This window comes from Sapajus apella, unplaced genomic scaffold, assembly GCF_009761245.1.
Source record: "Sapajus apella isolate SASKATOON/1434 unplaced genomic scaffold, GSC_monkey_1.0 scaffold5, whole genome shotgun sequence".
NCBI classification, from domain to species: Eukaryota; Metazoa; Chordata; class Mammalia; order Primates; family Cebidae; genus Sapajus; species Sapajus apella.
Window position 1 is genome coordinate 5,519,623 of NW_022436945.1, and position 16,424 is coordinate 5,536,046.

The following is a 16,424-nucleotide window of genomic DNA, read 5'->3' on the forward strand; positions in this document are numbered from 1 at the left end:
CAAAACATGTTTGTGAGGTCTTGTAATATTCTACTTTCTCTTCCTTCCCCAGAGACTTATGCCAGGATCCCTCCATAAAAGAGCTGGAATTGATTATAAGCAAAAGGAACATTACATTTTTCTGCAAGAATATCTACAGGTAATTGATTTCTTCTTGAAGAAAAAAAAATGACTGTCTTGCCATCTGTAGAATTTCCTTTTATCCTCAGCCTCCTCTGAGCTTGGAGGGCTGTGGGAATCTTTCTTGGGGCTTGATGATGATCTCAGATGGCAACCTCTGGTGATTTCTGTCCCTCCTTCCAAGCCTAGTCCAGAAGGTTTTCTTAGCTAGTGGCCTTCACTTGGCCACCTTTCCCCAACCTTCTCTACTGGTCCCAAGTAGGACTTGCCTCTAAAGCTGACCCAACCTTTGACAGCCTATTTACTGGTTCCCAGTGTGAGTGGCCCAGCCCAGGGTTCACTGGCCCGCTAGTTTCAAGAGAGCAAGGGAACGATTTGCTAAGCCCTTTCTCCCAAGCTGTAAAATCTTTGTGACTTGACATCATTTTGCATCCGAAGCTTCCTTAGGTGGATCTTAGTACAAATACCTAACATGCGATAAGGTGTCATATGGCAGTCTACAAAGATCTGTCTTTTTTAATAAAAAAAATTTTAAAAATTTTACTAATAATTTGTATTTATTAGAAAACAGTTTAAAATTACAGATGGATATATATTTTTAAAGTTACCTATAATTCTAGTTTCAAAACTAAGACCCCCTCACTCATTTTTAAGCAGTTGTGACCAATGGTGTAGATAGAAGACTCACTGGTAGAAGCATCTTTGGAGATTTTCCCACATGTAATAGCTTGGAACAAGATTGATACGGAAGGGAAAAGCTATTCAAAGAAGGTAGAAGCTGAGATGCTAGAATATTGTTCCTGTCTCCTGCCATTACCTTCTCCTGTTAACCACATCAGAAAAGCAGAAGGACAGATTTAAGGGATTCTTCTGATAGCTTTAGTTTCCCAAATGACCTGAATTCCTCATCAGTCAGCTCGCTTCTCTCTGGAAACTGCCAGAAAAGGACGTGATCATTCTACAGCTGTTATACAGGAAAACAGAAAGAATGAATGAAGGAGCCACTATAAAAAAAATCTTGCAGATACCTGTCCAGTCTAAGCTGTTCAAAGACGTGTTGCATGGAGAAGATAGAATAGTAGAAACCTGGATAGAGACTGGGAAATAAAGATGCCGTTATTCCCAATACTCTTTATTTCTTTTCTCTTTTTAAACATTAACCTTTTTTTCCTAAATGACCAGAGGGCTTTTATATTACAATTCATCAAACGCCTCATTTGTGTCTGCTCTAATATACAAGTGAGCTCACTCATTCTTCATCTGGAAAAAAATACGGGCATGGCTTCCATTTGGACTTGTACAGACAGTGGTCCATGTGGGAAGCAGGTCATTTATAAGCCAACACTTATTTTTCAGAGCATCAGATCATGCGACTTTAAACTTGGGGATTGTCTTAAAATCACTGTTCATTTTCTCAAACCATGAAGCTGTAATATATTCAGCATGACTCTTTGAATGACTGGATCGGCAGGACCCCTTGTTGTGTCTAACTGCTGTGTGGCTTTAAAGAACAGTTGTTTGTCTCTAGGGGAGCCCAAGGTGAATGTCAGGGATACAGACATGGACTGTAGTTTAAATCTCTCCATTCCAAAGAAACCTTTTCATTTTAGCAAACTTCCTTCTAGCTCTTTTGGTGTTATTGTTTAATAATCAAACACCTCTTCCTTCCAGAAGTATAATTATATACACACATATATATGTGTATATTAGACCTATACAAATTAGACTTCCTGATGACTCTAATATTAACCCCTTAATAAATTTCATCACTGAGAGACAAACACTATTAACATGTATATTTCCAAGCCTCTTTCTTTTAAATACACATACTCATGATCCTGATAAAATGTATATGGAATTTCTTAACATATGTTTATATGTCTTAACCAGTGGAATGAACGGTGGATATTATAAAATTAACAGTCAGCACGATTTATCTGGCTAGGCCCTCTAGTGGCATATAAAAAAACCCCTAAAGGGTACATTAATTCCTTTATGTTGCTTCGAAACATCAGAACGTTCTCTCTCCATCAAAATGTTATTCTCTCCATCAAAATGTTATTCAACAAATGAAAAGTCATGTCCATTTTATGGGGACATTGGATATGAATACTTACATATTCATGGACAGAGATCATCTTAACAGCATAGATGCTACTGCTTTTTCAAAATTGAATTCCCAATTAGAAACTGAAATTAATAAACATAGTCATATTCTCTTCATTTAATGTAAAGCAAAGGTAGCTTCAAAAATCCTAAATAGTCTTAGAAAGATTTCTTTTTCATAGCACTATTTCCTTAATAAAGAGGATACTTTGTTTTCCCAGAATGTCTTCATGAGGTGATCCCAGGTTACCATATTGGCGAGGATGGAGTGACTCTATTTAGAGCTGCTGTACCCAACTGGTCATGACAGTTGACTGGGGGTGAGCCTGAGGTGACCCATCACAAGGGCGGGTTCTGACACCTCTTCCTTCCAGAAGCCCAGGGGTGTTGGCAGCTGCTTCTGAGGATCTCCCTCTTCCTTGGCTCATATTTAGCAAAATCAAATTTAAAGAATCTTCTTCCTCGCTGTCTACCATCCCCCTATTCATGTGCTAGCCACTCCCATTGGGTCCTCTTGCTTTAACTATTTTTTGTGAAAATAATAGTCATTTTCTTGTTAGATGCTTATCTAAGGTTTGTTCTGTGCAAAGGAAGTTTGGTCTCCTTGCTGAGGGTCTCCAGCCTTTCCCAGAGGGTCAATAACCTCTGCCTTTTACCCTGGATCCAACACTCCCTAAGGAATCTTCTGAAGAGAAGAAAGCAAATTAACCACAGAAACAATGGGGTTCCCTGGCCTTGGTTGCTGCTCCTGCTGTGTTTTGATCATCAGCTGATAGGGACAGCTCCTCTCCTGACGTGTCACTGCAGGAGATGAATTTGTATGGATGCTAAGTGGTCTGTGCATATTGTTATAGCTAAAAAGGGGGTTTCCTCCATTAGCAAATTGGACCACAGATGTATTCTATGGCCTCTTGATTTCCTTTTTTGCTTTCTTGTCATAGACCTGCCAAGTTTCTTCAGTGTGTGAAAAATCCTGAGGACTCATCTTGCATATCTGAGATCTGAGCCAGTTGCTGTGGTGTTTTACCTCCTTGACTCCTTGTGGTTTATGTCAACATACGTGACTCAGCAGACTTGCTGGTGCAGAGCCGAAGATTTTGGAGGGTCCTTCACAATAAGGTCAACGCCAGAGATAGAAGCCTTTTCCCCCAAAGTCTTAAAATAACTTACATCATCAGCATAGCTTTTATTGTGATCTATCAATAGTCAAGAAAAATTATGGTATAAAATTAAAATGAAAGTTTTATATTAATCCTTTTTACTGAAAAATGACCACACCAAACCTCTCTTATTAGAACAGGCAAGTGAAGAAAATGAATGCTCAAGTTTTCAGAAAGCATTACATTTCCAAATGAATGGCCTTGTTGCATGATGTATTTCTGTGCCCTTCTTTTTCCCCTGTATTTCTAACGTGGGTATCTTTGCCATCTCTGGCCCAAGGACTTCCTGACCTACATGTGTAAATATTCTCTCACAATGTATATTACTCTTCTTATAAGTGACTTCTCTACTGGATTACTGGTTGCCCATAAACCTCATATTTTACTCATAAATGTGCTACTACTCCCTGTCTCCCTACACCATTCTCATTTGCTGTAAAAATTTCTCCTACCATCCCAACTTTCACTCACCATCATGCTTACCCAAAGGCTGTGGGAATGACCTGGGCTTTAATGCCCCTTTTCTAACTTCCCAAGGCTCACCATTTTCCTATTGTAATGGTTCTTGATCTTATAATGTTTGAAGCACATTTTCAAATATAGTCATTTGATTTTAGACTGAATACTTGAAAGGACACACACACACACAAATATATATGTAAGTGCATGTGACTGCATACACACAAACACATGCCTGTATACAGTCATATGATATATATGCACACACACACACACACACACACACACACCTATATACATAATATGTCACTTAACAATGGGAATATGTTCTGAGAAATGCATCATTAGGTGATTTTGTCATTGTGTAAACATCATAGATTGTATTTACACAAACCTAGATCGTATAGCCTCCTACACACCTGGGCTACACGGTATAACCTTTTGTTCCCAGGCTACAAACCTGTACAGCATGTGACTGTACTGAACACTGCAGGCAATGTTAACACAATGATGAATGTTGGTATATCTAAACATAGAAAAAGTGAACATGCAGCATGATAATCCTATGAGATCGCCATCATGGTCCATCATTTTGTCCATTGTTGGCTGAAAAGTGGTTCTGAGGCACATGATTGTATATATCCTTTCCTGTTACAAAAACAGTGTCTCTCAGTCCACAGTAATTACAGCATTCAGTAGGTCTTACTTTGGCCCTGGGTCACCATTTGTGTCAACCTGTTTAGTGCCACATCCAAATCTCTTACATAACCAGCAGACAAAGCTAGCAAATAATTTGGCAAAACATATTGTTTCTTTGGCTTTGTCTTGGCAACTTTCTGTGCCTTTCATAGCTCTTGTTTGGAGGAAGCTCAACCCATGTCTGCACACTGTGATACAAAGGGGACAGCATCGACTTGCTTCTTGGTGCCTTATTCTTCCTTAGAACAATTCCTAAATCTGTAACTTAAGTTTCTCAGGAAGGTTCCATACTGCACAGAAAAACTGCTTTTATGAGCTTTTAAAAGGCAAATTGTTGTATGGTATGCGCTGGATAATTTTTCTGTATGACAGATAAAAATTGTATAAAGTAAAATATTAAAGTACACCTAGAATACTGTATAACTAAGTTATTTTATAAACACATTGCTATTTTCTCACAGTTTTTCTTAGAATAATGAAGCAATTAATTTACTTATACTATGAAGAGTGATCATTTTAATATATATTTTAAGCAATCCACCAAGAACTCAGTAGCCAGCTGAGAGGTGCTGTCTAGAGAGGTGGTGATTAGGTGGGCTTTAGCTCACACACACAAAGCACAACAGGCTTTGAACTATTCCCCAACAGGGCATTTATCCTTGAACTTGATTCAGAGAGGCACAAATTACCATTCTCTAACTGGAATGCAAGTAGCACAAGGCAGCGAAAACTGTGCAATTAAGAGGCAGGTGACACATTGGGCAAGTTTATTAACATCTGTGACTCTCTAGTTTGAAATATATTTGTAACAGACAAAAATGAATCATACAAACAATAAAAGTATAATAAAGAGCTGTGTTGAATAATTGTTTTAAAAAGAGTTGTTTCCGGGTTTGAAAGAATTAAGGGACATGTTAAGTGGGTGGCACCCCGCAGACAGCAGGACCTCCCACCTACTGCACCCCATGACTGAGTGAGTTAGGTAGCTGGAGCAAGGATAGGTCACTGCCCTGGTGTGTCTCCTTGGTGGAGTAAGTGGGAACAGACGCCAACAAGAGTCCAGTGCTGCTGTCTACAAAGACCTGAGAGTCCTTACTCACACCTCTTTATCCTTTGACACATTGAAGAAGAAAGAATGTTGTTTTTCAGTAGGAGTCTAACATTTGAGAATCATATTATGACACATCTTTTGTTCTCTATTAACAAGATTCACCTTGAGACCTGGCAGGATTTAATGTAATGACAACAAAATGTATGATTCTTTTTTTTTAACTTTCATTTTAAGTTCAGGCATACATATGCAGGCTTGTTACATAGATAAACTTGTGTCATGGAGGTTTGTTGTACAGATTTTTTTTTTTTTTTTTGAGACGGAGTCTCGCTTTGTTGCTGGGCTGGAGTGCAGTGGCACGATCTGAGCTCACTGCAAACTCCACCTCCCAGGTTCAAGTGATTCTCTTAGCCTCCTGAATAGCTGGGATTACAGGCCCATGCCACCATGCCCAGCTAATTTTTTTTTTGTATTTTTAGTAGAGATGGGGTTTCAACCTGTTGGCCAGGATGTTCTCAATCTCCTGACCTCATGATCCACCTGCCTTGGCCTCCCAAAGTGCTGGGATTATACGTGTGAGCCACTGCACCCCATCTGTTGTACAGATTATTTCATCACCCAGGTATTAAGCCTAGTACCAATTAATTATTTTTGTTGGTCCTCTCCCTCCTCACACCCTCCATCCTCAAATAAGCCCCAGTGTTTGTTGTTCCTCACTATGTGTTCAAGAATTCTCATCATTTAGCTCCCATGCATAAGTGAGAATAGGAGGTATTTGGTTTTCTGTTCCTGCATTAGCTTGTGAAAGATAATGGCCTTCAGTCCCATCCATGTCCCTGCGAAGGACATGATCTTGTGTGTGATACTTAATAAGTGACATAAACATGGAACAATACTTAAAGACTTGATGCAAAAGACCTGGCAGGGTGGCTCAAGCCTCCCACTTTGGGAGGCCGAGGAGGGAGGATTACCTGAGCCCAGGAGTTCAAGACCAGCCTGGGCAATATAGTGAGATCTCATCTCTGAAAAAAATTTAAATGAAAATTAATCAGGCGTGGTGGCATGTTCCTGTAGTCCCAGCTATTTGAGAGACTGAGGTGAGAGGATTGCTTGAGCACAGGAGGTCAAGGCTGAAGTGAGCTGAGATTGTGTCACTGCACTCCAGCCTGGGTGATAGATGTTTAGACACTGTCTCAAAAATAACAACAAAGAAAACACACACACAAAAAAACAACATCAAAAAAACAAACAAACAAAAATCTTGATGCAAAATGCAGACCCACAGAAATGAGAAAACCAATGTTTATTGCTTTTGTTGTTCTTATTTATTTATTTTTTGAGACAGAGTCTCATTCTGTTGCCAGGGTGGAGTGCAGTGGTGCCATCTTGGCTCACTGCCACCTCCGCCTCCTGGGTTCAAGTGATTCTCACCACGCCCAGCTAATTTTTGTATTTTTAATAGAGACAGGGTTTCATCATGTTGGCCAGGATGGTTTTGATCTCTTGACCTTGTGATCTGCCAGCCTTGGCCTCTCAAAGTGCTGGAATTACAGGTGTGAGCCACCGCACCCGGCCAAGAAAACCAATGTTTATTATACAGGGCACTTCACATACTGTATAAGCCTGTGATCTCAGCTGCGACAACAGAACACCACTCTGGCTGTGTGTTAGTCAGGGTTCTCTAGAGGGACAGAACTAATAGGATAGATGTATTATGAAAGGGATTTTATTAAGGCATATTGACTCACACAATCACAAGGTGAAGTCCCACAATAAGCCATCTACAAGCTGAGGAGCAAGGAAACCAGTTCGAGTCCCAAAATCTCAAAAGTAGGGGAGCCAACAGTGCAGCCTTTAGTCTGTGGCCAAAGGCCCAAAAGCCCCTGCCAAACCACTGGTTTAGGTCCAAAAGTCCAAAAGCTGAAGAACTTGGAGTCTGATATGTGAGGGCAGGAAGCATTCAACATGGGAGAAAGATGGAGGTCAGAAGACTCAGCCAGTATAGTCCTCTTATGTTTTCCTGCCTTCTTTTATCCTTGCTGCACTGGTAACTGATTAGATGGTGCTCACCTAGACTGAGGGTGGGTCTGCCTCTCCCAGTCCGCGGATTTAAATGTTAATCTCCTTTGGCAACACCCTCACAGACATACCCAGGAATAATACTTTGCAGCCTTTAATTCAATCAAATTGACAATATTAACCATCACAGCCTGAAAATGAATTTTCCAAAAACTATCAAGAGCTTATAGATTCTCTAGGAAGACAAGAAAATAGTTTGAAGCCACCTAGTCAAGAATGACACTCCAGATTACCCCACTGGGTTGTCAGGTAGAAAAGTTGCCACTTGCCCTGCGGACACTTGGCTGTCGCTCTATCATGCCAGAACACAGACGTGGCTGTTTCTGGGAATAGAAGTAACCAAAGAAAATGGTAGATAGTGCATGGTGCCTGCTTCCCTTCCTCAACAGCCACAGACTGATGGTTGCACAGGTCTGTTTGGAGTGTAGGGCCTAATACAGGTAAGATGCTTAGGACATAGCTCAGTTTTTCTGTCTATAAAATGGGAGTGATAAAAGTGTCTATCTTTTTGGGTTGTTTTGAGCATTAAGTAATGTGAGATGTGCTAAATTCTTAGAATAATGCTTAAAACATATGAAGAACTGTACCAATGTTAGTTAGCTTTTTTTTTTTTTTTTTGAGCCTGTTTTTATTCTGGAGGAAATTCCTTGACCAGCCTAACTAGTTTAGATGCTGAGACCCTGAGACATTGGGGGCAATAGAGGAGAGGGTAGAGAATGGCTCTCCTGCCACCAAGACTATAGGATCAGCTATAGTCTCTCACAAGCTTTGAATCATACTAGATAGTTAGAACTCTCCCACCTAAGAGAGAAATGGGCCAGATACTTTTCACTAAGAGCTGACCCATCCCAAGCTGGGTTGACAAAATACAGCGATAGACTCCACTGCTCACAAATCTAAGAAGTTCACATGTACAAATTTCATCCTTAAAGCTGATCAAGAGTTCAACAGTCCCCTTTGGCATTGCCAATTCAAGACTCTGCTTTTCTGACTAGGTACTTACTGCTCTGATGATGGTTGAAATATGCAGCCTTCCTTGGTGCAATGAAGCCAGAAGACAAGATGTGCTGGGAGTAGAAATTTTCTCCCTGTGGAATCAGAGAACTGAAAGAACATTGAGAGAGCAGAAGAGCTAAGAAGAAATGGGACAGCTGGCCCTGACCTTCTGCACAAGAACAAATCTCCCATTGTGAATAATATGTAATAATCATTCAGTTTCCTCAGTGTTGCCTTCCAGGGAATTTTCCCGCACTGGTGGAATAATCAGATACAAGCTGGAGAGAGAGAGAGAGAGAGAGAGAGAGAGAGAGAGAGAGAGATGCCCTGTGGGAGCTGCTGCTGAGTCCCAGATTCTTCTTAGACACTTCAGAATTGGATGACTTTGGTGCTGGGCCACAGAAGTCATGAGCTTCTCCAGCCACAGCTTGTTTGGTCTGGTGCTGTGAGAGGAAGGAAGCAAGATGGGTTCTCATCAGACCTTCCTGCTGTCAGCCTTTTAGAACACGGTTGAGTCTGTGCTATCAGGTGGGATTATTTTTAAAGTGTGTTGTTTTGGCTGGGCATGGTGGCTTATGCCTATATTCCAGCACTTTGGGAGGCTGAGGTGGGCGTATCACGAGACCATCCTGGCCAACATGGTGAAACCCATCTCTACTAAAAATACAAAAATTAGCTGGGCATGGGGGTGCACACCTGTAGTCCCAGCTACTTGGGAGGCTGAGGTAGGAGAATCACTTGAACCCTGGAGATGGAGGTTGCAGTGGGCCGAGATACTGCCAATGCACTCCAGCCTTGTGGCAGAGTGAGATTTCACAAAAATCACAAGCATTCCTATACACCAATAACAGACTTAAAGAGAGCCAAATTATGAGTGAACCGCCATTCACAATTGCTACAAAGACAATAGAATACATAGGAATACAACTTACAAGAAACGTGAAGGACTTCTTCAAGAACTACAAACCACTGCTCAAGGAAATAAGAGAGGACACAAATGGAAAAACATTCCATGCTCACGGTTAGGAAGAATGAATATTGTGAAAATAGCCTTACTGCCCAAAGTAATTAATAGATTCAATGCTATTCCCATCAAGCTACTACTGACTTTCTTCACAGAATTAGAAAAAACTACTTTAAATTTCATATGAAACCAAAAGAGAACCCACATAGCCAATACAATCCTAAGCAAAAAGGACAAAGCTGGAAGCGTCATGCTACCTGACTTCAAACTATACTACAAGGCTGCAGTAATCAAAACAGCACGGTACTGGTACCAAAACAGATATATAAACCAATGGAACAGAACAGAGGCCTCAGAAATAACACTACAGATCTACAACCATCTGATCTTTGACAAACCTGGCAAAAACAAGCAATGAAGAAAGGATTCTCTATTTAATAAATGGTGGTGGAAAAACAGGCTAGCTGTAAGCAGAAAGTTAAAACTGGAGCCCTTCTTTACACCTTATACAAAAATTAACTCAAGATGGATTAAAGACTTAAATGTGAGATGTAAAACCGTAAAAATTCTAGAAGAAAACCTAGGCAATACCATTCAGGACATACTCATGGGCAAAGACTTTATGACTAAAACACCAAAAGCCATGGCAACAAAAGCCAAAATAGACAAATGGGATATAATTAAACTAAAGAGCTTCTGCAAAGTAAAAGAAACTATCATCAGAGTGAACAGGCAACCTACAGAATTGGAGAAAATTTTACTCATCTGACAAAGGGCTAATATCCAGAATCTACAAAGAATTTAAATTTACAAGAAATAAACAATGCCATCAAAAAGTGGGCAAAGGATATGAACAGACATTTCTCAAAAGGAGACATTTATGCAGCCAAAAACAATATGAAAACAGCTTATCACTGGTAATTAGAGGAATGTAAATCAAAACCACGCGATACCATCTCACACCAGTTAGAATGGCGATCATCAAAAAGTCAGGGGACAAGAGATGCTGGAGAGGATGTGAAGAAACAGGAAAGCTTTTACACTGTTGGTGGGAGTGTAAATTAGTTCAACCATTGTGGAAAACAGTGTGGTGATTCCCCAGGGGTCTAGAGCTAGAACTATTATTTGACCCAGTAATCCCATTACTGGGTATATACCCAAATCATTCTATTATAAAGACATATGCACATGTATGTTTATTGCAGCATTGTTCACAATAGCAAAGGCTTGGATCCAAACCCAATATCGGCCAATGAATGACTGGATAAAGAAAATGTGGCACATATACACCATGAAATACCATTCAGTCATAAAAAAGGATGAGTTTATGTCCTTTGCAGGAACGTGGATGAAGCTGGAAACCATCATTCTCAGCAAACTAACACAAGAACGGACACCAAACACCACATATCCTCACTCATAAGTGGGAGTTGAACAATGAGAGCACATGTACACAGGGAGGGGAACATCACACACCAGGGCCTGTCACAGGGTGAGGGTATAGTAGCCAAAACAACATGGTGTTATTGGTATAAAAACCAATACATAGACCAGCAGAACAGAAGAGATAACCCAGAAATGAATACATATATTTATAGCCAACTGATTTTCACCAAAAGCTCTAAGAACATACATTGGAGAAAGGACACTCTCTTCATTAAATGGTGCTGGGAAAATTGGACATCCATATGCAGAAAAATAAAACTGTACTTTCATCTCTAATCATATACAAAAAATCCACTCAAGATGCATTAGATACTTAAACACAAAACCCTAAACTATAAAACTACTAGAAGAAAACATAGGGAAAACACTTCAAGACATTGGTCTAAGCAAAGATTTTGTGGCTAAGACCTCAAAAACATGGGCAACAAAAGCAAAAATTGACAAATGCGACCATATTAGAATACAAAGCTTCAGCACAGAAAATAATCAACAGAGTAAAGAGACAAGTAAGACATTCTGTTCATGAAATATCACCAAATGGGGAGTGTGTGTATATGTTTTGAATCAGAAACTTCAAAGCAATTATAAAACTTTAGAGCCAGGTAAAGTGTGTATTTCAAGTCCATTCTATTCAGCAGGTTCAGGACTAGGGTAAACAAGAGGGGCTTTGGGAGCACAAAATCTAAGGAGACATCATTCTCGGGTTGCACGAGTACCCTAAACATCTTATTCATCTCACCCTAATTCTGTCCCTGCCATTCAACATGTAGCTTATCACTAGATGGTGTTTTAAAAGGCTATTTTTTGGTTCATTTTTAAAGAGGCAGTCTTTAAGGATTTTTCATCGAAGAATGCAAAATGTGTAAAAGTTTTCTAAACACACTGATTAATATTTGAAGAAACCATAGAAGGAGACCCACCAGAAATAATCTAAACAAATGGGAAAATTCAGTTAATACTATCGAAACATTGCTAAGATGGTTCCAGGAAACATGGTTTATACAATACAATAAAACCTCTTATATGTTGTAGAATAAGAAAACTGACTGCTTTTTGGTATAATAGTTAACTATATTTAATTACTTCTGATCTTTTCATAAATTCATAACTAAACAAATATTAATATATCAAATAACAAATGAATATATCTTCTCTTTCAATATTTCTTAAAGAGATTTTTATTTGTTTTGTTTTATTCTGAGAAGTTTTTATTCACAACTAGAAAAACAACCTATCCAAAGGGAGCTGATGATCTATTGGTTCCTAGCGCTAACAGTGAGTTTAGGATGGCAGTAACTGTTATATCTAAAATACGCAACAGATAAAATTCTCAGGAGATCCATTCTCGGAAGATCCATACTATGCAGATGACTACAGAGATGTAACATCTGACACTTTTTCTGGCAATGCCCATGAGATTCCAGATGTTCCCAAACTCTGCTACTCAATGTGACCCTCATTTTTGCCCTTGTATTTTGCTTTTCCAATTTTGCTAATGACACAAGCATGATTCAAATCCTTGAAGTATTAATTATAGTCAAGGACATATCCTATAACAAATTGGTCTGAAACTTCACATCCATCTCAATCCGGTCTGTACCCAGCAGTTCTGGTGCATATCCATCTGGCAATGTTGATCATCTTTGGATTATACTGCTTGGTCAAGGAAAGCCAAATTTGTACTGTTTTGTCAGGGGTAATTCTATCTTTTTCAATCAAGACATTCTTCTCATTACCATTGAGATTGAGGATCGTGAAAATAAAGTAATTTATTAAAAGATATTCTTTCCAGTTAAAGTTATAAAATAATCTTTCTAAGTTACTTTTATGTCCTCAATTGAGTGACCATCACAGTAACTCTTTGGTCTGATAAAGTCTGCAGACATAGACTAGATATGTTCTTATTTCTGCTAAGTGTTTTGCTGTCCAGCAAATCAACAAATAATTTAAGGTCTCTTGAAATGTACAGAGGGCTGCAATCTGATTGCCTTCTACCTCCTTCACAGGACTTCAAGAATAAGCCATTTTGTCCCATCTGTGATTAGTCCATGAGGAATAAATATTTTTTTCTAAATCATCAGCATAATGGTTAAATACAGAAAACCAGCCAGGTGTGGTGGCTCACACCTGTAATCCCAGCACTTTGGGAGGCTGAAGTGGGAGGATCACCCAAGATCAGGGGTTTGAGACCAGCCTGGTAAACATGGTGAAACTCTGTCTCTACTAAAAATACAAAAATTAGCCAGGTGTGGTGGTGGGTGGCTGTAATCCCAGCTACTTAGGAGTTTGAGGCAGGAGAATCACTTGAACCTAGGAGGCAGAGGTTGCATTGGGCCAAGATCGTGCCATTGCACTCCAGCCTAGGCAATAGAATGAGACTCCATCTCAAAAAAAAAAAAAAAAAAAAAGAGAGAGAGAGAGAGAAAAGAGAAAAACAAGAAAAAAAAAAAAGAAAAAAGAAAACCAGTCTAGGTCATAACCTAGTTCAAATCACTAATCATAATGTGGAGCTGTGGGCCTCCATGAATAAACTGTCTTAAAGGAGGGACATGAAAGGGTACCTTTAGCTAGTTGTTTGAAATTCCCATGTTTTAAACAGTGATTGGATGACAAGACCATCTCACAGCAGCCCATGTAACCTCTTAGCTAGAGTTGTCTGGTAGAAGGAGCACTGGTCTTCTGGTCTTGAACAGGCAACGGCTTACTTGCCCCAGTTTGCACCCCCAGAACTGTCCTAGTTTTTGCACTGAAAGTCTTACATCTGGGAAATCCTCAATGTTTTGGGCAAGTGGGATGACTTGTCATCCTTACCTGGAGTCAGAGACACAAGCTAGTTGTGGGACTCTGAGCACACTTTGAGCACTAGTTGTGGGACTTTGAGACTTTGAGCCACTTTTCCATAAACTAATTGTGGGGCTTTGAGCACATCACTTCATTTATCAGAGTTTTTTGCCTTGTGCATAAAATAGAAATGGTGGCACCTCTGTCCCAGGCCTGTTGTGGAGATCTCATGTGAAAATGGTGCCTGGGACTCAGGAGGAGCTCAAGAATTCAAGGTTAAATTTACATTTATTATTGGCTTCTAATATCAAGGCAATAATCCCTCCCAGTGACTGTAATGGTCTGCTACTCAGTGAAATGGGATCCTCAGATGTTTGTAACTCAAGCATGCCTTTCCCTTAGTAACAAAAGAAAATTCTGAACCTTGGTAGATTAAGCTATGACCCAAGCTGAGGCATGACATCTGATTATGGTGGTAAATGTATTTTGTGTTTGGTTTCAAGGCTGTAGTATATTTTCAAGTTTTTGAAGTATTCAATGTCATATCAGGGAGATTTATAAGACAAACCATTAATGTTTAATTCATTTGAAGAAAACCATGTTTTTGAGTTACAATACGGGTGTCACCTGATTTTCAAGAAAATCAGGAGAAGCAAGGCCAAGTTTCAACTTGAAAAAAGGATCTAGGCTTTTCCATTTTCTGTGTCATTAAGAGCACTGACCTTGGCTCATTAAAGACATATAACCTGGAAGCTCGCTACTGGATGGGCTGCAAATATTATGGATTGATGTAGAAGGGCAGTTGACCAGTTTTTCTGCATGAATGTTTTAAAATTTCTTTCTTTTTTTTTTTTTTTTTTTGAGACGGAGTTTCGCTCTTGTTACCCAGGCTGGAGTGCAATGGCGCGATCTCGGCTCACCTCAACCTCCGCCTCCCGCGTTCAGGCAATTCTCCTGCCCCAGCCTCCTGAGTCGCTGGGATTACAGGCACACGCCACCATGCCCAGCTAATGTTTTGTATTTTTAGTAGAGACGGGGTTTCACCATGTTGACCAGGATGGTCTCGATCTCTTGACCTCATGATCCACCCGCCTCGACCTCCCACAGTGCTGGGATTACAGGCTTGAGCCACCGCGCCCGGCCTAAAATTTCTTTTCTTTGCTGAAGACTAATGATTATTTTTCAGCAAGAGTCAGGTAGGAGGCTACAGGACCGGCTGAGTCGTGAGTCCTGGTTCTGGATGGAGTCAGTTGGTGCCTAGAATGCAAAAGTCTGACGAACATCTCAAAAGGCCAAACTTAAGTTCTACAATAGTGATGGTTTCCATAGGAGCAGTTGGGGAAGTCACAAATCTTGTGCCCTCTGGCTCCATGGCTCCTGAACAGGGAGAGATTATAAAAAGGTAAGATGGGGAACGATGGCTAGTTATCATTTAGCTACACCTACATTTTAGGAGGACCCATGTCCCTCTTATAATCCTAATCTTGTGGTTTTTCATTCATCTTAAAAAGGCAGTTTTTATCTCTGAGCAAGGAGGGGGTTCATTTCAGGGAGGCTCTAGTATCATCCTTGCTTCCAAAGTCAAACTAGAAGCTAAATTCCTCCCATAGTTAGCTTGGCCTGTGCTCAAAAATGGGCATGGACAGCCAGCCTGGGAGGCTAGAGGCAAGATTGGAGTCAGCCATGCTAGGCATCTCTCACTGTCATCAACTTTGCAAAAGTGGTTTCAAGACCAAAGGAGCACAGAGATGACATATTTATGAAAGGGGGAAAGTGAGGAAAACAGTGTAGTGTTAGATTTAAATCAGTGGGTTCACTGTGTACTCATATATTTGCAGATGCAAAATCACTTAGCTACATTGCTATTTTGCCATATTTAATTCCTCTGACATTTAATTCCTCTCTTGAGTGCTTACTGTATTCTAGACACTATAGTCAGTACTCAACATGAAATATTTCATTTAATCTGCCCCACTGTGCTTTGTAATATACAAGACTGGTATTGAAAAGGCAAGCAACTTGCTGTAGGTCTCATAGCTGTTAAAGGCAAAGCCCAACTGAGACCAGGTTTGGTCTGACCCCAGAATTGTGCTCATAATGACAGGGATAAATAAAGTGAGTAAATGAAAAACATTTAAGGGCTGTATGCATTTGCGATGCTAAACTTGATCTGACTCCTAAAGTGAACAGGCTGTACGGGGCAGCAAAAGACCTTTGGGATCACCTAGCTCATCAATAAAAGTGTTTGTGCTCATTTGCCATGGAGCGTATCCTCAGGTACCAGGGAGGCAAGAACTGGGGTTTTAGAGCCGGCCTGGCCAATCCCAGCTACACCGCCCTGTGCAAGAACACTGGACCTCTCTGGGTCTCTGTTTCCTCATCTCTAAGTGAAAACAGCTGGACAACTGGAGGAGTCACAGGCTCCAATGTCTACGGGGGTTGGCAGGTAACACAAATGAGTAAAATGGCCCTGTAACCTAGGTCCTATCTCTAGTGGCTTCAACTCAGTGTCACTAGGCAGATATGAAGGCCTCAGGTCACTGGGTCTTCCAGTCACTCCAGA

At 40.2% G+C, this 16,424-nt stretch overlaps 1 protein-coding gene across 1 annotated transcript in view; it reads left to right on the forward strand.

Annotated features, from left to right (window-relative positions):
* The window catches only part of CD38 (CD38 molecule), an 82,934-nt gene extending 77,538 nt beyond the window's left edge, over positions 1 to 5,396 (forward strand). Inside the window, exons 7-8 of the mRNA XM_032272932.1 lie at positions 53 to 139; positions 3,168 to 5,396. Of these exons, the coding sequence (XP_032128823.1) occupies positions 53 to 139; positions 3,168 to 3,231 (151 nt within the window). The 3' untranslated portion in view covers positions 3,232 to 5,396. The remainder of the gene's footprint in view (positions 1 to 52; positions 140 to 3,167) is intronic.
* The last annotated feature ends 11,028 nt before the right edge of the window (positions 5,397 to 16,424 follow it).